The following is a 26249-nucleotide window of genomic DNA, read 5'->3' on the forward strand; positions in this document are numbered from 1 at the left end:
TGCACCTCCAGAAATGGGGACAAAGAGGCAGGAACTAGAATAAGGAAGACTAGTCAATCCTGAGAATCAGTCAGAAGCTGAATCAAATGGAAAAGTCTTCAAAGGAAATTACCTGGTAGGAGCCAATTTTAAGTTATCTACTTCATGTTAGAGGATTTTTGGAGTTTTGAGAATGTGCTTTTGAAACCATTTTATCAATAAGTTCAGAGAAAGTAGTAAGAGAGAATATGTTTTAAAATCTGTATTATGTAAACCACTAAATCTACCCTTGGCACTTTTCAGCAAAGATGTTTGCATGCATCTTCGGTAGTCTTGCCATGCTGCCCAGACTGGTCTGAAACTCTTGGCCTCAAGTAATCCTCCCACCTGGGCCTTCCAAAGTGCTGGGATTACAGGTATGAGCCACCATGCCCAGCCTCTGTGAAGTTCTTAATGGCAGAATTTAGATTTGGTTCTTCTTTACATCTTCCCAGGTCTCTAGCACAAAGTTTTACACGGTAAGCATAAAGTATTTCTTGAATTGATGGCAAAGTACTTAAGGTACTAAGAAAAAAAAAAGGCAGCCAGACAACCCAGCCAGACAACTGCCCTTTCTGCACCCAGCAAAAGTCTGAAGCCTTTTCTTTAAAAGGTGAAAGTCACCAAGAACAGGAGGATTGCTTGAGGCCAGGAGTTCGAGACGAGCCTGAACAAGAGCGGAAACCCCTGTCTCTACAAAAAATACAAAAATTCACCAGGCACGATGGCATAGTCACAGCTACTTGAGAGGCTGAAGTAGGAGAATCATCGCTTGACCCCAGAAATTTGAGGTTGCAGTGAGCTACGATGATGCCACTACACTCTAGCCTGAGCAACAGAGTGAGACTATGTCTCCAAAAAAAAAAAAAAAAAAAGTGAAAGTCTTTGAATGGGGGAAAACATAAGGATAGTTGAGTCTTGGGGTGTTGAGGAACATGTACATTCATAATGGAGCCCAAGACCACCAAAAGCAAAACTCTAGAGGCCACATCCTCATTCTCTAGACAAGAAACCAGTCCAGTGAAATGACCCCACTAGATAACCCTACAGTAAAGCTCACTGACAGCAAGCCCCACCCAGAAGCACAGAACTTCCACGAAGCTTTTTAGTCTTCCACCCTTAACACTGAGCACACAATAAAGATTACCAGACATCTGGGGAAAGCCTCCAGCATAAAATATAGTGACAAAAATAAATAGAAGAAAAAACCAATTTGGAGGAAACAGATCATTAAGGAGAAAAATAACTTAATAAAATTTTTAAAAATCATCATCATCCTTAGAGATATAAGAGAAAATAATACAAACATGAAACAAGGACATAATTTCACAAAAAGTCAAGGCAATCTCCTAGAAAGTATAACCAAAAAAAAAAAAAAAAAAAAAAACAAACAAAACAGAGACAGAATTTTTTTAAAAATAAGAGAAAAAAGAAATTGAGAAAACCAGTTCAATATCATAATTAAAAAGTTTCAGAAAAAAAAGACAGAAAAAAGGAGAGAAAGAAACTAAAGAATTAATTTTTTAAAATTTCTCAGACTTTAATGGACATGAGTTTTCATATTAAAAGGGCCCACTAATGGCCTGAGACAATGGATAAAAATAGACTGCCTTCCAGAGAGAAAATATAGTAATAGGTCAAAAATCAGATTGGCTTCAGACTTCTCAACAGTAACACTAGAAGACAGAATACTATGGAGCAATGACTTCAGAATTCTGAAGCAAAAATATTTTGAAATTAGAATGCTATTGTTCTACCATTCAAATTACCATTCCAGTAGCAAGACAGAATAAAATAATTTTCAGACTTGCAATGTCTTAATACATTTATTATTGATGTAGTATATTTCAAGAAGCTCCTGGAGGATGTGCTCCAGTAAGGCAACAAGGAAGAAAGCTAAGAAAGAGAAAGTTAAAGGATACTGATAATAGAAATCCAACACAAGAGGTTCAAAAGGGAATTTCAGAGATGCCAGTAAAGGTAAATTCCAGGATTAGTCGTGCACCAGAGGCAGATATTTCAGGTCAGAAAGTTTCCACTGTCAGGAAGAGGAAACTGTAAAATATCTAATGTGTCTAAATATCTTAAGAGGCAATTTAGATAACTAACAAAGAATCTGAAGTTGAATTAGTGAAAAATACATAGAAAATGAAGCAAATGAAAACCAAAATCAAAATAATTATTAGCTACACGGAGGTCATAAAATTGTCAAAGAAAAGTTATTATGATTTATTTCACAGCTCAGGTGTATATAGTCACAAAATACTGATTTAGTCTACATTAATTAAGGGCCAGAGCATACAAAGGATGTATTGGGTGGAAGGCAGAAAGAGAGCTAAATGCTCATATGCCATAGTAGGAACTAATAGACAATGCCTAAAATAAATTTTTTTTAATCAAAAATATTGTAGTGCTCACTTCGGCAGCACATATACTAAAATTGGAACGATACAGAGAAGATTAGCATGGCCCCTGCACAAGGATGACACGCAAATAAAAAAAAAAATATATTGTAAAACAGCATTTTATATATAGACATAGAAGTAAAATACAAAAATAAGCAGTTTCTCTCTCTCTCTCTCTCTCTCCTAAAAGGATACAATAAACTTAAAAAAAAAATAAGCAGTTAGATGAAAATTGTACATCTGAGAAAGGGAAATGGGGGTATGGTAGTAAGTGGAATTGTTTTGATTCCTTAACAAACCCTGCAGAACTATTTGACTAAGGACCTAAAGTGATTGAGTGTTTACATGAGGGAGAAGTCACTTCAGTGTTAGCATGGTCAGGGAAGATTTAACACATGATCCTAAATCTGAAGTCGTATCTTCAAATATGGGTAGTTTTCAAAAGGCAAAGCTGTTGAAGCCCTACCTGGTCTCTCCCAACTCAGAAGACTCGGAAAACCCAATTTAGTTTGAAGTCAGCTTATAGAGGCCTGAAGCAGTCTCAAACAATGGCATATTGACCTGCTCAGTTCAATGTACAACCCAAAATGTGTCTCCATTCTGAATGACTTTCAGAAGGCCCAGAGACTTTCCACGTTTTCCATGGGCTTTTGTGAAAGACTGTGTATCTGGCTTAGTTAGTCCACCCTAGAATAGAACTATTTCTGCCACCCTAGAACTAAATTCTCTCATCATTTCCACTCCATCCCTACACTTATAACCCTGATCCAGAACCTTATCAACAACATACATACAAAAGCAAATTTCATCTACTTGGCTCCATGGGAAAGCAAATTTCATTTACTACTTGGCTCCAAACATTTTATAGCACTTCATTAACTTTACTAATATACTGCTAAGGTATAAATGTGTCCCCCAAAGTACACATTTGGAAACTTAGTCCTCAGTGCAACAGTGTGGAGGAGTAGGACCTTTAAGAGGTGATTAGGTCATGAGGGCTTTGCCTTCATGAATGGATTAATGTGATTATCACAGAAGTGGGTTAGTTATTGCAAAAGTGGCTTTGTTATAACAGAGAGTTCAGTCCCCCTTTGCTCTTGCTCTCTCATGTGCTTTCTCTTGCCTTTTTGCCATTGGATGGTGCAGGAAGAAGGCCCATATGAGACTCCACTACCTTGATTTTGGACTTCCTGGCCTGTAGAACTCCAAGAAATAAATTTCTTTCCTTTATAAATTACCTAGTTTGTGGTATTAATGTTATAGCAATATAAAACAGAAGACACATACCATGAAATAAAAAGTGTCAGTATGTCAGTCTTGAGAATACTTTTTGTAATGTTAAAGGTATGGTATACTCTAGTTGGGATGCATATTGAGGTTAATCACCTAATGACTATGAGACCCTCTAACCTGAGCAGTTGTAAATGAAGAGGTTAATCTTATCTCACTCATCATCCACTATCTAGCCCTATGTCTGGCAAAATGCAAGCTGTTGAACACAGTCACTGAATACATGAATGAATTTTTTTTTTTTTTTTTTTTGAGACAGAGTCTCACTTTGTTGCCCAGGCTAGAGTGAGTGCCGTGGCGTCAGCTTAGCTCACAGCAACCTCAGACTCCTCGGCTTAAGCGATCCTACTGCCTGAGCCTCCCGAGTAGCTGGGACTACAGGCATGCGCCACTATGCCCGGCTAATTTTTCTATATATGTTTTTAGTTGTCCATATAATTTCTTTCTATTTTTAGTAGAGACGGGGTCTCGTTCTTGCTCAGGCTGGTCTCGAACTCCTGACCTTGAGCGATCCACCCGCCTCAGCCTCCCAGAGTGCTAGGATTACAGGCGTGAGCCACCGTGCCCGGCCCATGAATGAATTTTGAAAAACAAAAACAAAAAACCAAATGATAATTTTAAAAACAAGTTTTCAAATAGAGAATCATTTCAGCCCAAAGTTCCTCAAGTTCCTGGTAAATGAAACCACTCCAGTGATTTAAACTCTGGCCAACCTAGTACTATCCTACAAAACATGTTAAAGTTTAATGATAGGATTCAACTATTAAAACAGGCATCTTTACTCCTCACTGCAATGTTTATATGCTATTGGGCATACACTTCTACTAGACTCCATGTTAAAGGTAAGCTTAATCAATAATTGTGCTCAAATGCAAAAAAAGTTACACATTAGTGTTACTAAGTGATTTGGGATATCAACGAATCTTAGAGTTACAAGAAAATCTTTAAAGGTCATCTCGCCCAATTCAATACAGCAGTTTGTCCTATAATATTCACAGTCCAGTGGACCATTGTGCTTTGGCTAAAACTCCTGCAAAAGCATTCAAACAGTTCTACTTCCACACTTATCCATTTCCAATCCATTCTCCATCAGCGGCAAGCAGAAACTTCTCAACAAGTGAATCAGATCATGCTACTTTCTGCTTGAAACTATTTGAAGACTTCCAGCTACAAACTCCATGTCCTGGCTCCTGCCAACCTCTAAGAACTGCCTTCACCTCAAAGTGCATTCCCTACTGCCACACAGGGACTTTCCTCTTTCTCAATCTAGAGCCTCTGTGATTGCTGTTCTTGATGCCTAATTCAATCCCCTTCATTCGCCCCTCCAAGACCAGCTTCATACATCTCATGCTTCAGATGTCTGCTAAAAAAAAACAAAAACAAAAACCCTCTTCAGCGGTCCTTTCTCCCCTGTATGTTTTCTTCACAGTACATATGCCAGTTTTTAATTATTTATTTGCTTCGTTTTTGATTCATCTTCCCCAGCAGACCGTAAGAATGCTTCATAAACATTGAAAACTTCTTAGTCCCCTCCAGGATCCCAAACAAACAGAAGGCACTCAATAGATATCAACTGAATTTATGGATGGTCATGCAAACTCTGAAACCTTTAGCGAGGGGAAACTTACTAAATAACAAAGTAACCTCAGTTTTTCATTGTCTGAACTGAAATTTGTCTTCTAGGTCTTAAATTTTCTGTTACAATCGGCCAAATCAGGGCTGAACCCTTGAACTTAATCTAGACTGGAGCTTTATCTTCTGGTCATTTTAGTCTTTTTTATTTTTTGGGACCATGACCCCTCTGATAAATCCTTTGAAGGCAATGGGCGTTCTCTCTCCTCAAAAAAACCGGCTCATTCCACACAGCAATATAACATTTGCGGGATTTCACCACCTCCACCCGAGACCGTCACAGACCACAGACTAAAATTCTAACTTGAACAATGTGCAGAGGATTCAATGCAGCCTTTGAGAACTAAGGTCTTCAAAAATTAAATCTGAGAGAAGACTACAGAGCAACTTAGAGGGGGAAAAAAATTAAGGGAGAACATACCAGATGCTTTCATATTACCTCAATTAGGAGGGTGCAACTGGTATCAGTAAATTTTCAAGTCTAAAAGAAACTTGGAAGATCCTCGTCCAAAAACCGAAGCCCCAAAAGGCTTGTCCAAGGTCACTCACTCGTTAGTGGTCAAGTAAGAATAAGAAAGTAGATCTCTGGTCTCCCAATCTGGTGCTCTCTTTCCACTTTAATCTCTCTAGTTCTTGCACTGCGCGCCCAAAGTGCCAGTACTGTGATGATTGGGAGGGAGCGGGGAGCAGAGGGAAGGCTGGGAACAGAGGGACAAGGAAGGATAGAAGGGGAAGGGGTCACTCTCTTCCCACTCGCCAGGAAGCTTTCAACACAGGCGAGGGCAGCACAGCTCACAGCGCTCACCTGTCGGGGGCCCAAAGGCGGGTAGTGCGGTCTCGGGACACCGACACAAAGGCACCCGGCGGATAGAGGCAACACACCAGGCCCCGTACGTCCAGCTCGTGGCCCGGGAGCGAGCAGCTCAGCCGGTACCTGGTGGCGCCGCTCGCCATGCCCAGTGTAGGTCTGGCGCCGGGCCCGGACACCGCTCGAGATCAGTCCGCAGGGAAGACCCGGCGTGTGCCGGGAAGCTGCAGTAGAAGGGCCTGCAGGTAAGCGGCGGTCGGATACCGGAAGAGCCCGAGAGCCGGTGCGGAAGAGCGGCGGGGAAGCGGCGCGCCGAGCGGGCCGAGTGACACAGCAACCCTCACATGGACACCGGAATTCATCATCGGCCTCAGCCCGCCCTGACGCTGAGCGTGTGCGTCCCGCCTGCTGAGGCCGACGCCGAGCTGCGGCGGCTTGCTTCTTTCCAGCGCTCTGGATCACCGGCCGAGGAAGAGAGAGCGATGCCCGGCCTTTCTGTCCTGACGTCTGAACCCCGAGTCCTGTCCAAACCCGGATTCTTCCCGAGCCCGGGCCGAATTGTTTGTTGTACTTTCGGCCCGGGACTACAAATCCCACAATGCCACGCACCAATGGGGCGTGAGCAGCTGGCGCGCCGAACCCGGATATTTTAAATCTGGGTCCCCAGCGCTAAGCACAGCTGAATGATTTAGTGAGATTGCCTGATTATCTTATGTTAAGGAATCCTTATCCCTTTTTCCCCAGAGTCTTCTGAAATTTTTGCAAGTTAACGTTTCTTTCATTTAAAACCTGAAAGCTTGAGGCCAAACTGGTAGCTATTAATCGTTTCCCTCCGTTTCAAGCACCTCAGTCTCCTTGTTCTTAGCAAATAAAGACGGTAGTCAACGTCCATTCTTTTAAAGTATGTTTGCTTTCATCTGGCGGCTTGTTGAAATGCAAATGTTGATTCAGTAGGTCTGGGGTAGAGCTGATAATGTATATTTTTAACAAACTCCCGGTGACGCTGCTTTCTGGTGTAAAGGAAAATAAAAACCTCAGGCCCTCCCAAGCCTGGAGGCGGAGTCATGCAACACTCCCTTCCAAATGAATAGCTTTTACTAACATTATGCATTAGGCAGATCCCCAGGAAAGGTAAAAGACATATGACATCTACTAAGGACTGCCCCCACAGATCATTCCTAAGAAGAAATCTTCATCCATTTGGGTTGCTATAACAAAATACCTTAAACTGGATGATTTATAAACAACAGAAATTTATTACTCATGGTTCTGGAGGCTAGGAAGTCCAAAATCAAGGGGCCAGTAGATTTGGTGTCTCTTGAGGGTTCTCTGCTTCATAGATAGAACCTTGTTGCTGTGTCCTCACATGGTGGAAGAGGCCCAAGAGCTCCCTTGAGCCTCTTTAATAAGGGCACCAATTCTATTCATGTGGACTCTGCCCTCATGACCTAGTCACCTACTAAAGGCCCCAGTAGATTTGGTGTCTCTTGAAGGTTCTCTGCTTCATAGATAGAACCTTGTTGCTGTGTCCTCACATGATGGAAGAGGCCCAAGAGCTCCCTTGAGCCTCTTTAATAAGGGCACCAATTCTATTCATGTGGACTCTGCCCTCATGACCTAGTCACCTACTAAAGGCCCCGCCTCCTAACACCAGCAACTGAAGGGGTAGGTTTCAACATATGAATTGTGGGGAGAAGGACAATATATTCAGACTTTAGCACTTTTTAAAGACAGTAAGGCAGACCTATTCAAGAAATACCATGATAATAGGTATAGTACCTACTGCAGTGGGGTTTTGCATTCAGGGAGAGAGATTGAGTTCAATTCTAAATGCAGTACAGCATATTCAAGTGGGAATTTGTAACCAAGGAGCAGGATGGGGGTCAGTGGATAGAAAATTACTAAGATGAATCATCAAGAGTAAGAGAAATTCTCGTTAAACTAACTCAACAGAATTCTTGCTCAAGAAAATCCAGGATGATAAGATACCAAGGGTGGTGAGATTCCAAGGAGGAGAGACTTTGCTAAACTGACTTAGCAGGATTTTTGCTCAAATTGGGTTCTGTAAGGATAGAGAGGGAAGCCCAAGGTCAGGCCTAGGCAGAAAGGACGGCTTTGGGCCTGACTAAAGTTTTAGTCACAGGAGAGAGTTTTTGTAACCCCCTTCCTGCTTTTTGTAATTCTTAACTTCCCTGATTCTACTGAGCACCTGCTTGACCCCCTTCTCTTATTCTCCCTTTAAAATGCCCAGTCACCTCTGTACAAATGGAGGCTGAATTCAGTTGACACTGAACTCTTTTCTCTATTGCAATAGTAAATTACGGATTAAAATCTGTCCTCACTACTTTAACTAGTTCTGGGCTTTGTTTGTCATTGACAATGCAAATAAATATATAATTGCAAATTATAATGGGTGATATGCAGTGTTAAAATAATTCAATAGGAGGCCATTATCCTGAAATAGCTCTAATGTTCCGGGTTCCTAAATAAGGAAAATGAAACTTAAACCCAGCCAATCACAGGTAGCCAACTGCTCATGAGTTATATGGTCTTGAAGATCCCGCCAGAATAGTCCTAATAAGGCAATTGCTTAAACTATATTTATTTATTTTTAGAGACAGAGTCTTGCCCTGTCACCCAGCTGGAATGCAGTGACATGATCATAGTTCACTACAGGCTTGAATTTCTGGGCTCAAGTAATCCTCATGCCTCAGCCTCTCGAGTAGCTGGGACTACAGGTGCACACCACCATGCCTGGCTAATTTTTAAAATTTTCATAGAGATAGGATCTTGCTATGTTGCTCAGGCTGGTGTGGAATCCCTGGCCTCAAGCAATCCTCCAGCCTTGGCCTCCCAAAGTGCTGGGATTACAGGCATTAGCCACCGTACCCATCCTAAACTCTAATCAATCAAATAATTTCTGTGTTCTGCTTCTGCATTCACCCTATAGAAGCTTTCCTTTCAACTACCTCTGGCAGAGCCCCTAACCACTTATGATTTGGAGTTGCCCAATTCATGAATTGCTGTTTGCTCAAATAAACTTAAAATTTTAATGTGCCAAAGTTCATCTTTTAATAGTAGGAAAAGTACAGGGTACACTGAGGACGAATAAAGGGGCAGAGGACACAGGGGAAAGTGGAACACAAATCTAGTCTGGAGTGCCAGAAACCTCTTTGAAGAAAGAAATCTGAGTTAAAACTTGAATGATGAATAGGATTTTTGACAGAGAAAAACAATGGGACAAAGATTCCAGGAAGAAAGACTAGCAGTGGAAAGGTCTAGAGACCAAAAGGAACTTGACACACAAGTAGTCTTACAACAAACCTATAGTTATTTGATGTAACCTAAGTCCCTGTATCTTAAAAACAACAGAATCTAATACACAATGATCCAAAGTCAAATAAGATATGGTGCCTACTCCAAGGGAGCTCATAGGCTAATAAGTGAAATGTATTCCTATTCTTTATTTCTTTTTCATCATGAAAAGGATATGGGTACAGGGATCACTCATTACCCAAGTGATTTTAAACAAATTATTTAATCTCTTTAAAACTTAGATATTAGTATCTGTCCTGCCAATTTCAACTGTTTCATCCGTCAGGGTTCTTAATTGCAAGCAACAGAAACTATGTATGGTTGATTTAAGAGCAGAAAAGGAATTCATTAAAGCAGCAGTCCCAACCTTTTTGGCTCCAGGAACCATTTTCTTGGAAGACAATTTTTCCATGGACTGGGGAGGCAGGGATGGTTTCAGGATGATTCAAATGCATTACATTTATTTTGCATTTTATTTCTGTTATTATTACATTGTAATATATAATGAAATAATTATATAACTCACCATAGGTTGGGGAACCAAGTATTAAAGGACATCAAGTAGCTCACAGACTCTCCAAGAGGCTGAAGAAATAGCCTAGAGGCACTGCTCCTAATAAAGCCTCTGAGCATGAAAACTGCAGCTTACACTGACACACATTGATGCTGGACACTGGTTGAAGCTGATAGCTTTTGCAGTCTTGGAAACTAGATATAGTTGCTGCGCCTTTCACCCTCACTCCCTAAAGTCCTGCTTCTGGCTGTCATTCAAGTTTTGGGTAGGTGAATCACAATACACTCATGTCCCAGTGATAAGGAAGACTAGGAAACCCAGTATGGGTCACTTTCAGTTCCCTTTCAGGGTGCGGTACGGGAAAAACTCTGCCAAACTGTTTAGCTACAAAGTGGCCAAAAGGATGACGAATGACCACTGCAAACAGATTGGGCTCAAATGAGATAATTACGTAAAAATGTTTTACAAACTTTCAAAGAACTCAGCCACATGACATTTCATTTTGCATTGTATTGATTTTTAATTCCTTGAAGGCAGGCATATAAGAGAATAAACCTTAATGTAATATCATATGCAAGTTGGAAATAATGTGTAAAATAATGTTAAAATCCCAATTTGTATGCAATCCCATTTAAGCTCCATTTAAAGACTAGAAGAAAGCATAAAAGTTACTTTATTAGAGAAGTGGGATTTGAGGTGATGACATCCTTAGCTTTTTTTTTTTTTTTTTTTTAAGATAATTCTTTTAAGAACACGTTCCATTTAATTCACAGCTTTCTTCACAGACTTGGGTCAAAAGAACACTGCTGAAAGGAAGCTTAAAGATGAGAAGCTTCCAGTGAAATGAGGAGGAACAGAACAGGTGGTGCCAGAATAGCATCCATACTTAATGTTACATTGTGTACGTTATGCAGTCCTAATAGGAAGGAAAATTACCACTAATTAGGAGTAAAAAAACTCAAAATAACTATACAATGTTGCCTACCACAGAATAACTTCTAACAAAAATGTAACCCATTACAGGGTAGCAGACGTGAGGTTACATAATGATATGGCAAAACTCGCTAGAGTTGGTTCAGGTAAGGCACACAGAGGTTGCTCTGGTTATCAGAAAAACCAAATGTTCAACTAAAATGTTTTCTTCCGTTTCCCAGCCAACGCGCTGTTCCCCATCTCTTCCAGAAAACCACGGAGGAGATTCGACGAAAACAATAGTTGTCGAATCTCGCGAGAGCATTTAGCTCTCACTTAGCTCGTAGCTACCAGGAATAGAGGCAGAGGATTGGCCACTTGGGAGGAGGAGCTTCCTCTATCCCCGCCCCCGTTGCCGGGATACGCGGCGGCGCGCGGCAGCTAGTGGGCCCGAGGGCTGACGAGGGCTGACGGGAGCTGTGCGTGGGCAAACCTGGAGCTGCGGGTGGGCTAACCCGTGCGCTCAGCCTGAGAAAGAGCCGGAGCTGAGCTTTGCAACCGCCCTACTGCTGCGCCGGTGGAGGTGAGAAATCCGAAGTCACATGTCTTCCTCCCTCTCTTCCTCCCGCGCCGGTTATCTTACCTTGGAGATACTGATCCGCTCTAAACAAAACAAATTCAAACGCTTCAGTTCTTAGTTGTCGTCTTCGGGTCCCTAGCCAGGCCAGGCAAGTTCCCAAGTCTGGTCTGGTAAAGGGAGCATAGAGACCACCTCCAACAATCCCCTGAGGAGACCTGCTAAACCGAGACCAGAGGAAAGGATCCAAGAATTTCACTGTGGGCTGAAGGATTCTACTCAAAGTAATAAATTTCTGTCGGATGGTTACAGTGGAAGGGGCATTTCTGTCTGTTGGTCACAGTGGAGGGACTTAGCATCTTTCTAGTTCTTCACATAGATGAGAACAGTTGGCTTGGGGAGCATAATGATAATAATTAGGAACCGGATGTTTTACATATAATATCTGTAATCTTCACAACAGCTCCGCAAGATAGGGCTCATTGCCACACTTTTATTCTACCGGCGATGAAACATTCTCTGAAGGGTTAAGTGCCAAAATTATAGAGCTGGTCAGAGCTACAGTTTGTATTCCTAATCTTTTTGGAACCAAAGACCAGGCTGCCTCTCTGATTGTGTGAATAATTGATTGAATAAACCCAGAGTTGGTGGCATATTTGTTATTAATGCTTCTCCTCTCTCTTTTCTTAACCTAACAGGACTGATCTAATGGTAAGCTTTTTCCACTACAGTAAAGTAGTGGCAAAGAAAATTGGGTGGAATTTTCGTATAGTGTACATTTTCTCAACATTATCAGGAAAGCTGGAGTAACAGTGACTAATTCCACTGGAAACAGATTTTTATTGTACTGGTTTTCTATTGCTTTGTCTGCAGAGTTCAAAACAGCAAGGAAATAGAATCAGGGATTTAGGTAGGACTGGAGGATTGTAAGTTTAGTGTGAACGTATTCAAATGAAGTGATAGTGGGATATCTGAATGGAAATTTCCAGTAAATAATTGAAAATTCAGAATTGGCATCCAGTTTAAAGGACAGAACTGTAGACATTGATTTATGAGCCATCTACATAATTGAAGTTATAAGGATGAAACATTGCAGAAAGAAATAATCCAAGGACTGATCATGGGTAAAAAACAAAACAAAACAAAAAAACAGGGAAATAATACTGAGCATGGGGTATAGAAACAAATATTCTATTTAGTTCAACAAATGTTTTGTTTCATATTTAGCAATTTAGTAAATTTTATAATTGGCAACACCTTCGTGTGGGAGGAAATTCAAAAGGTACCAAAGAGAACAGAAAGTTACTGCGTGTCACTGAGACAGATCCTGGGGATACAAAGATGAATCAAATGTAGCTGTTGCCATCAAGGGAGAGAAATGCTTAAGTAGATTCTTCCCATTGGTGTGATAGGTACTGAAATAGAGATGTGCATGGTAGGATATAGAACAGGCCTATAAATTTAAATTGAAGAAGGTGTAGGGGTGGTTGTGGACTAGTCGTGGAAGGGTTCCTAGAGAAGATAATAGGCAAGATGTGTGTCAGGCAAGGGGACACTTAATGAGACTGGTATAATAATCCACTTGAGTCAGTGATGCCCTGAATGAACTGGCCAGTACTGTAGGAATAGAAAGAAAGATACCTGTTAAGGATTTATGAACAAAATTAGTAGGACAAAAAAAAGAAAATCCAAAAAACTCAATAGGACTATATGACCAGCTATGGGAAGTGAGGGAGAAGGAGAAATCAAGGACCAAGTTTCTGACTTGTGTGACTAGGAAGCAGTACCAAGAAGAGGGGCAAATTTGGGGGATATGATATTGATTACATATGTTTATTTTGAAATATTTAGACAACATCCATTGGACACATTAAATAATTTGAATATAAACAACTCAAGCTGAGTGGGAAAGGTCTGGACTGGAGTCATCAGCTTATTAATTGTTAAGACCCTGAATGTGGATGAGGCAGTCCAAGGAGAACTTAGAGAAAAGAAAAATAGATTGTGGGTGGTATCTTAGGGAATTCTGCTGTTTAAGGGCAGATCAAGGAAACTGAAAAAAGGAGATCCAGAAGAGAAGAATGTCACAGAGATGGTTTCATGTGGAGTAGACACCAGTACCCGGGGGGTGGCATCGCTGGCAATATTGGCAGGGGTGATTTGAATGAAGCAGTAGCAAACCAGAGATAGGAGATAGTGGAAATTGAAGTAGTAGAGAATAGTTCATATAAGCTACTCTTGAAACAATTTGGCTGCATAAGGAAAGGATATATGGGACTGAGTTAGAAGTGGTTGTAGGATCAAGAAATTAGTTTTTCAAGTTAGGAAAGAATTGAATGTGGTAACAGACTGAAAGAAAGGAGAAAGTTTAAAGATATCAGCAGGAGTGGGAATAATGTCTCCAAGGAGATGGAATCAAAAGGGTATATCAGAATAGAGGTAGATCTTGAATGAGAGAAGAGATGGCTATTGAGATTATTTTATCAAGGATAAATAAAATAACGTCTGAGATAAGGGTCCAGCTGAGATTGGTGACTATCACTTTGCTGTATTCCAGTCTATACAGTTGTGTGATGTCCATCAGTGATGTTCAGCAATCCAGTTTGGATGTAGAGAAAGGTTTCTGATTTTGCCAGATGGGTTGGAGAAGAGTTTGAGGATACGAATTAATTGATGGTGCTCATGAGACAGTAGTTTCACATAGAGAAGGAAGAGAGTCCTTGAAACTGCCCTTGTCAACGTCATTAATGACTCCTTGGATGGGAACTTCAATGGACATTTCAGTTTTTATCTTACTTGAATTTCCAGCAGTAAATGACATAGTTTAATATTCCCTCCTTCTCTTAGCATCTCTGACACACACTCCTGGTTTTTCTCTTTTCTTTCTGGGCCTTTATTTTCAGTCTCTTATACTAATTTCTCCTTTTCTGTGTGATCTGTATGTATTGACATCCTTCAGGACAGAATCTTGGGCACTATTCTCTTTTTCTGCCTATTCTCTCTCTAGATCAGTATCTTTATAACTCTTTTGCATGACTTACAATAGGACACACATTTGTATGTTATAGTCCAGTATATACATATGTAGATTTATATAAATATAACTGAAACAAAAATTTAATGAAACAATATTTACCCTTCCTATGTTCAGTAAACTATTTTATTTTTTCTGTTTTATTTCATGTTTAAAGCATATTGGTCATAACCTGCCAAAGTGTTTTCATAATCCACTAATAGGTCATAATCCACAATTTGAAAATTGCTACACTTAATTACCAAGCAGAATTTTAAGTAATATTATATTCTGATGAATAAATGGAGGGGATGATGAACTGGAGAGAATGAATGAATGAAGGAAATAGTTTAAAGGCAGGTGTAGTAGGAATAAAGATGAGAAAAGGGTAGAAGGAGAGGAGGTTAAGGTCAGAAAATAAAGTATTTCAATTAAGATGTTTGAGATGAAAAAATTCCAGATGATAAGCTCCATGTCTGGCCATGGCTATGAATAACTGAAATGGAGTTAAGATGGTTACTAAAATTGAGGTCAGTGAGGCAAAAATATTGGATATTGGTTCTAGTAATCACATGGAAATCATCCAGGATGATGGTAAGATTGGAATAGAGAAGCTGTGAACTAGGTACAAAAGACTTTATTACAGGTGGAGGAGAGTGTAGGTCACTAGATAACAGCAACCAGGAAAGATCAAGGCAATATGGTTGCATTCCCTTATCCTCAAAGGAAGTAAATCCTGTTTATTTTTTTAAAAATGCAGAAGAATAATGTTTTGAAAGTGACATTGTCGACCAAGGAGAATGCCAGCACCTTTGCTTTGAAATTGTGGAACAAGAAGCTAAAACGGCCTTCACTACTGAAAGTGTTACCTTCAGGAGAAGCCAGGATTCTGTCAAAGTGAAGAGTAATAGGAAGTATTTGTAACAAGATTGAGAATTTCCTCCTTGATGCTGTTAGCAAAAAATAAAAATAAAAATAAATGAAAAAAAAGAAGAAAAAAAAAATTGAGACTAGAAGGGAGTTAATCATGGACCAGAAAGCACAGAGAAAAGATTGGGAGAGAAGAAAGACATCAGATATGTCAGGAGAGAGAAGGCTTACCGGAGTGTGGGATGAGAACATAAGAGAAATATATAACTAGAGGGGCTTGCATTTTGGTGAGATAATAGGGAGATGAGGAAGGAATGTTGTTGTAAATGACCTCATATTTTTAAATGGACCATTAATGTCAAATTTGAACAAAGTTAAAGCAGGCTAAGCTTTGTTGTGTTACCTGGAATGGCAATTTGCAAGAAAAATCTTGAATTTAATCTTTGAAGTAAGGATATGATGGGTCATTCATGTCTTACTATAGAAGGCATCAAAGGAGAATTGAACTATTTATTATTTCCAAACAGGAGTTAAAGTGAACAAACAATGGCCAGTAATAACAAATCTTCAGTAGCTCGCCCTGTTTCACGAGGTGGAGTTGGGTTGGCAGGAAGGCCTCATTCTGGAATACGACCCCCATCAGGAAATATTCGAGTAGCAACTGGCGTAAGTTTGAAACAAATCTATTGAGTACTTGTGCATGTATTCTGGTAGAAGTTGGAAATCCTCTGTATGATAAGAGATTCTACTTTGTTGTTCCTTTATTCTATATGCATATTGTTATATATTATTTATTTTTTGGAAAGCATCTAGAAGGATAAATGTGGGAGAATGTTTGAAAGACATTTATTGAGGGAAGATGCCTGTTCTTGAGGATACTCAAACTTATTTTAAAGCTATAATAATTTAAGTAGTAGTGTATTAGCCAGAATCAAATGAAGTAGAATAGAACAGAAGTAAAATCAAACATATATAAGAATTTAGTTAATGATTGTATTTCAAATTAGTTGGAAAATCATGATATATTCAATAGAATATTCTAATAACTGGTAAACTATTTGTTTAAAAATAATTTTGATCTCTCCTCACACCTTTTGTAAGAATTCTATATAGCTTAGAAACTTGGTATTTTATAAGTGAAACCACAAATGTACTATAGGAAAATGTAGGCAGGTATGTTGTATAAACTTGATATGGGATAGGCCTTTCTAAAAATGATGGGAATACAAAGTACTGAAAAGGGAAATATTTGTATAATCAAGTTTGCAAAAATGGAAAACACCATAAAAAATTAAAAGAGAGGTGATATACTAGTAAAAATATATTTATAATATGCATAGAGTTCAGAATCTTAAAATGAAAAAGCAAACTTTTCTAATTTATGAGAGCTCTTTCTATATTAAGGCTATAAACCATATGCCCAATCAAAATTCCATGAGATTTCTTCTGGAGGGGAATATCATTATAAAACTTTTCTAAAATTCATCTATAACAACAAAACAAAAATGAGAAGTAGTACAATACTCTAATATAAAAATGTAAACAATGAGTGAAACAATATTCTGAGTGCCACAGTAACCTAGAAATAAACTCAAGTAAATGTTAAGGGCTTGATGCAAGAGAGAGAGTGTCATAAATCAGTGAATCAATAAGAGAAACACATCATATTAGGAAAAGTTAGATGAAGTTTATAAATTGACAATTCTAAGGAGAATATCCTATAAAGATAATTATTGCATTTTTGTTATTATTATAGTAGTAAAAATTTAGAAACAAACTAAATGACCTTATGATAGGTGAATCTTAGATTGTCTGTTCTTGGCCAGGTGTGGTGGCTCACGCCTGTAATCCTAGCTCTCTCGGAGGCCAAGGCGGGCGGATCGTTTGAGCTCAGGAGTTCGAGACCAGCCTGAGCAAGAGCAAGACCCCGTCTCTACTAAAAAAAATAGAAAGAAATTAGCCAAACAACTAAAAATGGAAAAAATTAGCGGGGCACAGTGGTACGTGCCTGTAGTCCCAGCTACCCGGGAGGCTGAGGCAGGAGGATCACTTGAGCCCTGGAGTTTGAGGTGGCTGACACCATGGCACTCTTGCCTGGGCAACAGAGTAAGACTCTGTCTCAAAAAAAAAAAAAAAAAAAATATTGTCTGCTCCTGTAATAGGCTATTAGGTAGTCATTAAAAATTATTTTCTAAGAAACTCAAGAAAGTGATATAATACAGTATTAAGATAAAAAAGCATTGTGGTGTCAATTTAACATACCAACATACATTTATACATACATACAAAGAAAATGGAAAAAAATGAATATACCAAAATATGCATGGTAATTTCTCTGATGTTCACATAGATGATTTTGACTAACTCAGAAGATGCATAGGGCCAATACTCAAGCTCTGACATTAGACTAACTGCAAACTACAGATGATGCTGGGTCCTGTATTTAATTCATAAGAAGAGCATCATTTTTGGATGGAATAATCTTTTTAAAGTCAGGTTTTCTTAAAAGTTTTCAGATTTTTCTAAAGTTTCAGGTAATATTATCACATCATCATCAACTTAAACAGAAATGACTTTTCTAAAACCTTCATAGATATGGTACTAAGCTAGGGTATCTTTTTCTTTTATTCTAGTAAGAGTTGATGTTTGTTAATTGACTATAAAAAGAATCTGACATTTATGGGCACCTACTATTTGCCAGACACTTTACCTGTTTAATGTTTGCAGTTTTGAATATAATAATGCTTTTTGTAAAACATATAAACAAGGGAGAAGTGTCAGAGTCACTTGCTATTCCAGGAATAACCAGTGTCAACAATGTGATGTGTATCCTCTAGACTTTTCTTCTGTGCATTTACAAACACACAAACACATATGCATGTATAGTTTGTATGGTTTTGGTTTATTCCAAAATCAGGATAATGCTATATACATTGTTATTTATCTTGTCCTTTCCTTTTGATAATATATTGTGAATATATTTCCATGTGAATGCATATACATCTACTTCATTCTTTTTAACATGTATAGTTTTAACGTATACTTTTTTCTCTGTACTTCCATCTGATAAAGAAAAAATAAAAAACAGTGTGTAGTACAGTTATTTGAGTAACCTCATGATTATGTTTGCAGAAAGCCAAAGAGGAAATTGTTCAGAAGGTTTACCCAGGGAGAGATTTACCGTTCTCTGCTAAGATCACTCAGGATAACCCCGAACTTATTTCATTTGAATTTATAGTTGACATTGTTCTTGTGTCCAATGCATTCTCTGGAATGTGTGTTGTTGCTGGCCCCCCTACTCAAAATAATTCCCAAGTAATTATCAGAGTCACTTAAGAACTATGTTGTCTGATAGTATCAAAGACTACTAGCTAACAGAATTAAAAACTCCCAAATGAATGGCAATGGTTATATCCAACCCCTATCTAAAATTTCTACTCCTATCTAATCTACTACTTTACACTTTGGTAGAGAGCAGGGCAGGGAGTAAAGAAAAGAAGGTAAGGAAGATAAACAGAAAAAGGAGGATAATCTTGGAATAGTTTCATGTTGTCTTTTATACCTTCCATGCCTGTATGTACTATATGAACAGACAAGAAGGAAGTCTTTTGTCCTTTTGTCCTTTCCTCAGGGTGTGTAATGTTACATTGGATTTTGTAGACCTGTAGTAGAGAATCATGTTGAGTAAAAATTCGAATACTTGCTGAATGATTTAAGTCCTTTAGTACTTAAATGGCCATCTTGTGATGGAATTATATCTAATTTTTTTTCAAAATGAAAATTTTCTTATTTTTTCCTGATTTTAAAGGTAATATATACTCATTGTAATAATGCTGAAAACACCAAATTGTATAAAGGAGAAAATAAAATAAAAGTCAACCATAATATCATTATTACTATTTTTTTATGATTCTCTAGACTTTTTTTTTTACAAAAATGGAATTTTAAATGTTATTTTATAAACTGCTTTTTTATATACTATAACTTGTTTTCATTTTCTACAGTGGACGTTTAGCTCCTTTCCAGTTTTAAGGTATTATAAGTAATATCTACATACAAAATGTTAAATTTTAATAAAATGTGTTATTTAATATTCATAGCATTTTAAAATGAATAATAGTATTTAATATTTTAGACATTCAAAAATGTAAGGAATATTTTATAAATTATATAGAATTTTGACTTTTAAAAAAATTCTCTTTGCAATTTTATAATAGTAGAAGTACAGTGGTTTTTTTCAGTTTACTAAAAATGAAATCTTGTTTGTCATTTAGGTGCCACCTGGCATAGCAAGACCAGGTTCTCGTAGTGGTCCCATAGGGACAGGTGGAGTTTTGTCTTCTCAAATCAAAGTTGCTGATCGTCCTGTAACACAACAAGGTTTGAGTGGAATGAAAACTGGGATGAAAGGTATCTATTTAGGAAGATGAATATATTTTATGTAAAAAGTATTACGGTATCATATTACTAAATCAGAATTATAGCCTGTAAGAATTATTACATGTAATTATAGCATATAATCAGAATTACAGTATGTAATTCATATTCTTTGATTCAAAAAATTGTTGTGAGGGTTAAATAGCAAAATGAATATGAAAATACATTGTGAACTAGAAAGCTATATAAATATAAAAGCTATGTGATCTTCATATTTCTGAACATAGAGCTTTGCTATAACTTGAAGAAATTTGAAATAGTTTTGAAGAAAAGCTCAAGATTGAAAATTAGATTCCCAGTACTATATGGAAATACTCTAAAATACTTTTTGGTAGTTTCTATATTAAAATGTCTGTATTTATGAGAAGTGAGTCAAGAAATGTTACTTCTTTCTGATAATTAATACTGTCTTATAATGCTTAAGTAAGGAAATGAGGCTAGCACATAGATTTATGCTGAATCCCCCACTATGCCTCTCTATATATGTGTTTAGACAAGCATAATAGTACACTATATGTTATGATTCAGAAATTTGATCTGTGGTATATATAACCAAAGCACTGTGAACTGTTTTATAAAGAATTTTTTTTGTTTTGTTTTCTGTATTTGTGACAGGTGATTTATCAGGAATGAAGATATTCTTCTGGTACAAAATTAATTATAAGATATACATACTACTTTTTATAATATAGTATGTCATTCCTTTCAGGAGACTTAAATTTTCTTTGTTATAATACCATTTAGCTCAATAAATATTAAAAACCAATTGATTATTTAGAAATGTTTGCTTAATAATCATCAATAATGTGAAAAAATAAGTTTATTATATAATCATTTAACTGATTTTTAAATGTTTATATGTCTAATATTATTAAAAAACATTAAGTGCGGAAACATCAAAATTCTATAGTGAATTCATCAAATATTTATTATTGTATTAATTTCTCCTTCAAAACAGAACCAGTGTCATTTAAGATAGTTCCTACCAATATACCTCAAAACCTTACATGATTGTTACCACTGTACATCACTATTTGCTGTGACTTTTGTGTTTACCTGCTCTATTGCCCCATTTTCCACCACCATACGATATTACTTCTCTATTCTTAGCATAAATTATATAGTCAGTACTCCCTAGCCTCTCACACTTTGCAGGGCATTTTGTCTCTCACAGGGCTTGAGATATTTAACTTAGCAATACTTTCATAGTTGTACTGAAATGTAAGATCATGTTTCTAAAAGTTTCAGATAAAAATCATAGTATCTTGCTCACATTGAGGAATATCTGCAGTGTCCAATATGATAGCCATTGGTCACATTTAGCCACTTAATTAAAATTAAGTAAAAATTCAGTTTCCTGTTAACTAGCCAAATATTAAGTGTTCAGTAGTCCCACTGTCCATTTTATTGGACAGTGTTAATGTAGAATATCTGTATCGTTGCATAAAGTTCTTTTGGATGGCTCTGTTCTAGACTCCCTTAAACTCAGTTTCCATTCAGTCAGCCTGTTCTGTAGAGTCTACTGTCTTAACAGTTCTATCTCAGGTCCCATCCTTGTGGTCTTAATTCAAGCTTCCTTAATCTCATGATTCTAAAATATTTGTTCTCTTCCTTTTCAGGGATTATTCTTGATTTACTGGGGCATTCATGAGGACTGTCTGAGAATTGTGGAGTATAATTCCGGTTGTTCATTGGATTTGCTATTTTAGTGGCATTTCAAAACTGAACACTAACACTTAAAAAAATTTTTTTTTTTTTTTTTAGGTCCCCAAAGGCAAATTTTAGACAAATCCTACTATCTTGGGCTTCTTAGGTATGTTTAATAAACATGTCTTTTCTATGCATGATCATGAAGTTTTAACTGTGGTACTGCTTATCAAGATAATTAGGTATCTGTTGATTTCTAAGAATTATTTTGTATTCTAACATAATGTCTGCTAAGTTTGGCCATATTGCAAAATACATGTGATAATATAATTAGGCTGAGATTTCTAATTTTAAGTATTTGCATGTATGTGAGCTATTTATTTTATCTCAGTCCATTTATGCTGCTATCAAAAAGTACCTGAGGCCGGGTGCGGTGGTTCATGCTGTAATCCTAGCACTCTGAGAGGGCAAGGTGGGTGGATCACTCAAGGTCAGGAGTTTGATACCATCCTGAGCAAGAGCGAGACCCCATCTCTAATAAAAATAGAAAGAAATTAGCTGGACAACTAAAAATATATAGAAAAAATTAGCCAGGCATGGTGGCACATGCTTGTAGTCCCAGCTACTTGGGCGGCTGAGGCAGAAGGATTGCTTAAGCCCAGGAGTTTGAGGTTGCTGTGAGCTAGGCTGATGCCATGGCATTCTAGCCCAGGCAACAGAGTGAGACTCTGTCTCAAAAAACAAAAAAAGTACCTGAGATTGGATAATTTACAAATAATAGAAATTTATTTCTTATTGTCTAGAGGCTGGGAAGTCCATGATCAAAGTGCTAGGAGGTTCCGTGTCTGCAGAGGGCCTGTTCCTCATAGATGGCCCAGTCTATACATCCTCATGGTGGAAGAGTAGAAGGGCAAAAGAGGGCCTAGCCAGTTTTCTCCAGCTATTCTATTCTATTCTATTCTTAGCATCTTGCTCTATTGCCCAGGCTGGAGTATAGTTGTGCGATCATAGCTCCCTGCAACCCCCAACTCCTGGACTCAAGCAGGCCTCCTACCTCAGCCTGGAGAGTAGCTGGGACTGTAGGTGCATGCCACCATTTTTTGTTTAGAGACAAGGTCTTACTATGTTGTCCATGCTGGTCTTGAACTCCTGGCTTCAAGTGATCATCCTACCTTAGCCTCCCAAATTGCTAGGATTACAGGCATGAGTCACCATGTCTGGCCTCCCCAGCCCTTTTATAAGGCACCGGTCCCATCCACGAGGGCAGAGTCATCATGGCCCAATTACCTCCTAAAGGCCTCACCTCTTAATACTGTTTCCTGGGGATTACATTTCAACATGAATTTTGGAGAGGACACAAATGTTCAAACCATAACATAATTAAAGTTCATTGTTTTATGGGGTACAGTGTACATTATTTGGGTGATGGGTACACCAAAAGCCCAGACTTGTACAATATATACTTGTAATAGAATTCAACTTGTACTCCCTAAATCTATTAAAATTTTAAAAAAGTAAAGGGAATAAAACCACAAAAAAATAGAGTTCACTTTTTTCATCTAATGATAAGAATTATCTTTTACACTTTTTTTAATGATTATTCTGAAATATATTATTCATATCATTAAAACATCACCAGTTACTCTAATAAGAAAGGTCTATGTGTATACTTATTTATGATACATTAATCAGTGCAGATTTTTACATAAATATCTATTTGGTCAATTGCTACAAATGAGGCCCAATCTTAATTAATTCATAAGCTTTGGCCAGGCGCGGTGGCTCACGCCTGTAATCCTAGCACTCTGGGAGGCCGAGGCGGGTGGATCGCTCAAGGTCAGGAGTTCGAGACCAGCCTGAGCAAGAGCGAGACCCCATCTCTACTAAAAATAGAAAGAAATTATCTGGCCAACTAAAAAATATATATAGAAAAATTTAGCCAGGCATGGTGGCGCATGCCTGTAGTCCCAGCTACTCGGGAGGCTGAGGCAGTAGGATCGTTTAAGTCCAGGAGTCTGAGGTTGCTGTGAGCTAGGCTCACGCCACGGCACTCACTCAAGCCCGGGTAACAAAGCGAGACTCTGTCTCAAAAAAAAAAAAAAAAAAATTCATGAGCTTTATTATATGTCTTTAAGTAGATATCTCTAAATTAGGAACTTTTTTCTTATTCTCTTCTTACCTTTTTCTCTGCTCTGATGTCCTGCTGTCCTATCTCCATTTTTTGCATTTTACTTTATTTTCTTCATAGCTCATCATTTGTATCTCTTTCCTCTTATTTCCATTTCATTTCATTATGCCCTAAATGCCCTATTTTCTTTCTTAGTCCTTATTGATTCTTTTGTTTCTCAATCACCTGGTTCCTTTTGAGTCTCGAACTCCTAAGAAGGCAACAAAGTATAGGTTTTCCCTGTCTGTCCTCAAAGCTAAGATCAGTAAGAAAGACAGTACAGCCATCAGTTGTAAAGTATCTCTGGTATTCTGCCATTTTTTAATCAAAAGAAGGAAAGGAAATACAGCTATTCCTGATCATTTCATTGCCTCTCTTCAGAATTTGAGCTTCTGTGTCAAAGAAAAGTTTTCGCTGTTTGTGTAATTGTTTGGCCCTTGAGCAGTGGTTCTCAACTGGTGATGATTTTGCCCCCCAGGGAACATTTGGCAATTTCTACACACTTTTTTGGTTGTCATAACTGAGGTTAGGGAAAGGTGCTACTGGCATTCAGACCTGGGATGCTGCTAAACATCCCACAGTGCACAAGATAGCTTCCACCACGAAGTACTATTCACTGACTCACAATGTCCTTAGTGCCACTGCTGAGAAAGCATGCTCTAGAGGGTAGCGGAAGCTGTGAAGGTTGCAGTTAAGTACCTATATCTGTATATGAATTGTACTGGTTTGACCAGGCCTCCATTCTGGTCCTTTTTCATCTTTATTAATGAATAGAGAATCTATATCAGTTTCTCTCATCAGTTAAGTAGAATAGGATAGGATATGCCTCATTCTTAATGAAATAAACCACTTAAACTTTTTCTTTTTTTAGTAAGTTTCACAAAATCATTTATATTATTATTACACATTTATGAAAAGTAAGTTTTGTTTAACTATAAAGAGTCTTCTCTGGATTAGAAGTATTGCTGACTTTCTTATTTCTTTTCAATTAGAAGTAAAATAAGTGAACTTACAACTGAAATTAATAAACTTCAGAAAGAAATAGAAATGTACAATCAAGAGAATTCAGTGTATTTCTCATATGAAAAGAGGTGAGTGATTTTGTAGTTAAAATATGCGAGATCTTTTTTATGTACTTATAGTACTGAATAAGTATTCAAAATTCATTCAGTATTTTGTACTCATAATACTGAATTTGTAGTTATCTATTATGTTCATATTGTTCATCTGCTTATTTATGTATTTATTTTGTGCTTGCAGGGCTGAAACTTTAGCTGTTGAAATTAAAGAGTTTCAAGGACAACTAGCAGATTACAACATGGTATTTGCTCTTTTCTGAGAAAATTTCCTTGAATATTTTCATTGCTTTTTTACCACTTTAAAAATAGATCATTTTAAATACTAAATAATACATAAATACATATTGTGAAAGATTGAAACCTTAAACAGTGCAAAGAATAAAGTGTCCCTTTCATTTTTCCCTTATTTCCCTCCCTAGAAATAACTTGGCTTAACAGATTGATATGTATTCTTCCAGCATTTTTTAAAAAATATATTAACTTACAAATATATATACACATACACACTTTTTCCTAACTATTAAAATAATAATTTAAATAATAATTTTAAAAGTAGCTAAAATTCATTGACGTTAACAATGTCAATGCTTTAAAAACACATTTTACCTTTCTATAGAGTATTGTCATTATAAAATTTTAAGAATTATTTAGCACACAGATTACTTCTGTCCACATGTGTTATTCAAAATAGTATGTGCATTCTGTCAAAATAGAGTATATAACGTAAACATAGTTCCACCAAGGATGCTTCTAAATGTGGAATTTCAGAAGAAATAGTCCTCTTGGTAGTGTTGATGATGGCCTCAATCCTTCGGGTGATCTTGGCCCCATGAAAATTTCTTGTGTCAGAATTTTCTTTCTTCCAACTCCTAAAATGCTTTGGGCAGCAATAGTGTCTGGATTTAATGAAAGAGACAAACTATTATCTCACTACTCCTGTCAAGAGATAGTATTACAGAGCATGGTGGTATGTACCTATAATCCCAGCTATTTGGGAGATTGAGGCATGAGAATTGCTTGAGCCCTGGGAGTTTGAGATCAGCCTGGGCAACATAGTGACACCCAGGCTCAAAAAAAAAAAAAAAAAAGGTAGTGTTAGATGAAGTAAGAAACAAGAAACATTATGCCATAATGGTTAGGTAAATTATAATGTACCTATTTGATATTGTTATATTGTACTTATCAATAAAATTTTTTTATTATAATATATTACAGTTCTTAAATTTGCTGGACTACACAGTGCAAAGCATTTTGTAGGGCCTAATATTCAGTGGGATTTTCTTTAATAAGTGATGTTCTATTTTAAATATGAGAAAAAATTTTTTATAAGATATGAAATGGTATTCGATGAAAAGGATTTTTAGTTATGCTGGAATGCATTAGGTAAATTACTTAATATAAATATATTAACATGTAAAATATACTGTTTTAGGTTTAGTGAGATATTAATATTAATAATACCTGATACAGAGAAAGCACTTAGCTAAATATCTGACATATACATAGCACTCAATAAATGTTAGGTTTTACTAGCATTTATTATTTATATCACAAGTGAACAAAGT

General features: G+C 37.4%; 2 protein-coding genes and 1 non-coding gene across 4 annotated transcripts in view; 2 read left to right on the forward strand and 1 right to left on the reverse strand.

Annotated features, from left to right (window-relative positions):
• PLAA (phospholipase A2 activating protein) overlaps nucleotides 1-6858 on the reverse strand; it is a 33387-nt gene extending 26529 nt beyond the window's left edge. For both annotated transcript variants that reach the window (XM_069474315.1, XM_069474314.1), the window contains exon 1: nucleotides 6151-6858. In XM_069474315.1, coding sequence (XP_069330416.1) covers nucleotides 6151-6299 — 149 coding nt within the window. In that variant the 5' untranslated portion in view covers nucleotides 6300-6858. The remainder of the gene's footprint in view (nucleotides 1-6150) is intronic.
• LOC138388764 (U6 spliceosomal RNA) lies at nucleotides 2429-2533 on the forward strand. Its single transcript, XR_011234254.1, has one exon. It is a non-coding gene; the product is annotated as a U6 spliceosomal RNA (small nuclear RNA).
• A 4473-nt stretch (nucleotides 6859-11331) lies between the features above and the next one.
• Nucleotides 11332-26249, forward strand: part of IFT74 (intraflagellar transport 74) — a 75877-nt gene continuing 60959 nt past the window's right edge. Inside the window, exons 1-6 of the mRNA XM_069474316.1 lie at nucleotides 11332-11477; nucleotides 15882-16020; nucleotides 19629-19764; nucleotides 21556-21604; nucleotides 24598-24696; nucleotides 24866-24926. Of these exons, the coding sequence (XP_069330417.1) occupies nucleotides 15901-16020; nucleotides 19629-19764; nucleotides 21556-21604; nucleotides 24598-24696; nucleotides 24866-24926 (465 nt within the window). The 5' untranslated portion in view covers nucleotides 11332-11477; nucleotides 15882-15900. The remainder of the gene's footprint in view (nucleotides 11478-15881; nucleotides 16021-19628; nucleotides 19765-21555; nucleotides 21605-24597; nucleotides 24697-24865; nucleotides 24927-26249) is intronic.

Source organism: Eulemur rufifrons, chromosome 7 (assembly GCF_041146395.1).
Source record: "Eulemur rufifrons isolate Redbay chromosome 7, OSU_ERuf_1, whole genome shotgun sequence".
Taxonomy (NCBI): domain Eukaryota; kingdom Metazoa; phylum Chordata; class Mammalia; order Primates; family Lemuridae; genus Eulemur; species Eulemur rufifrons.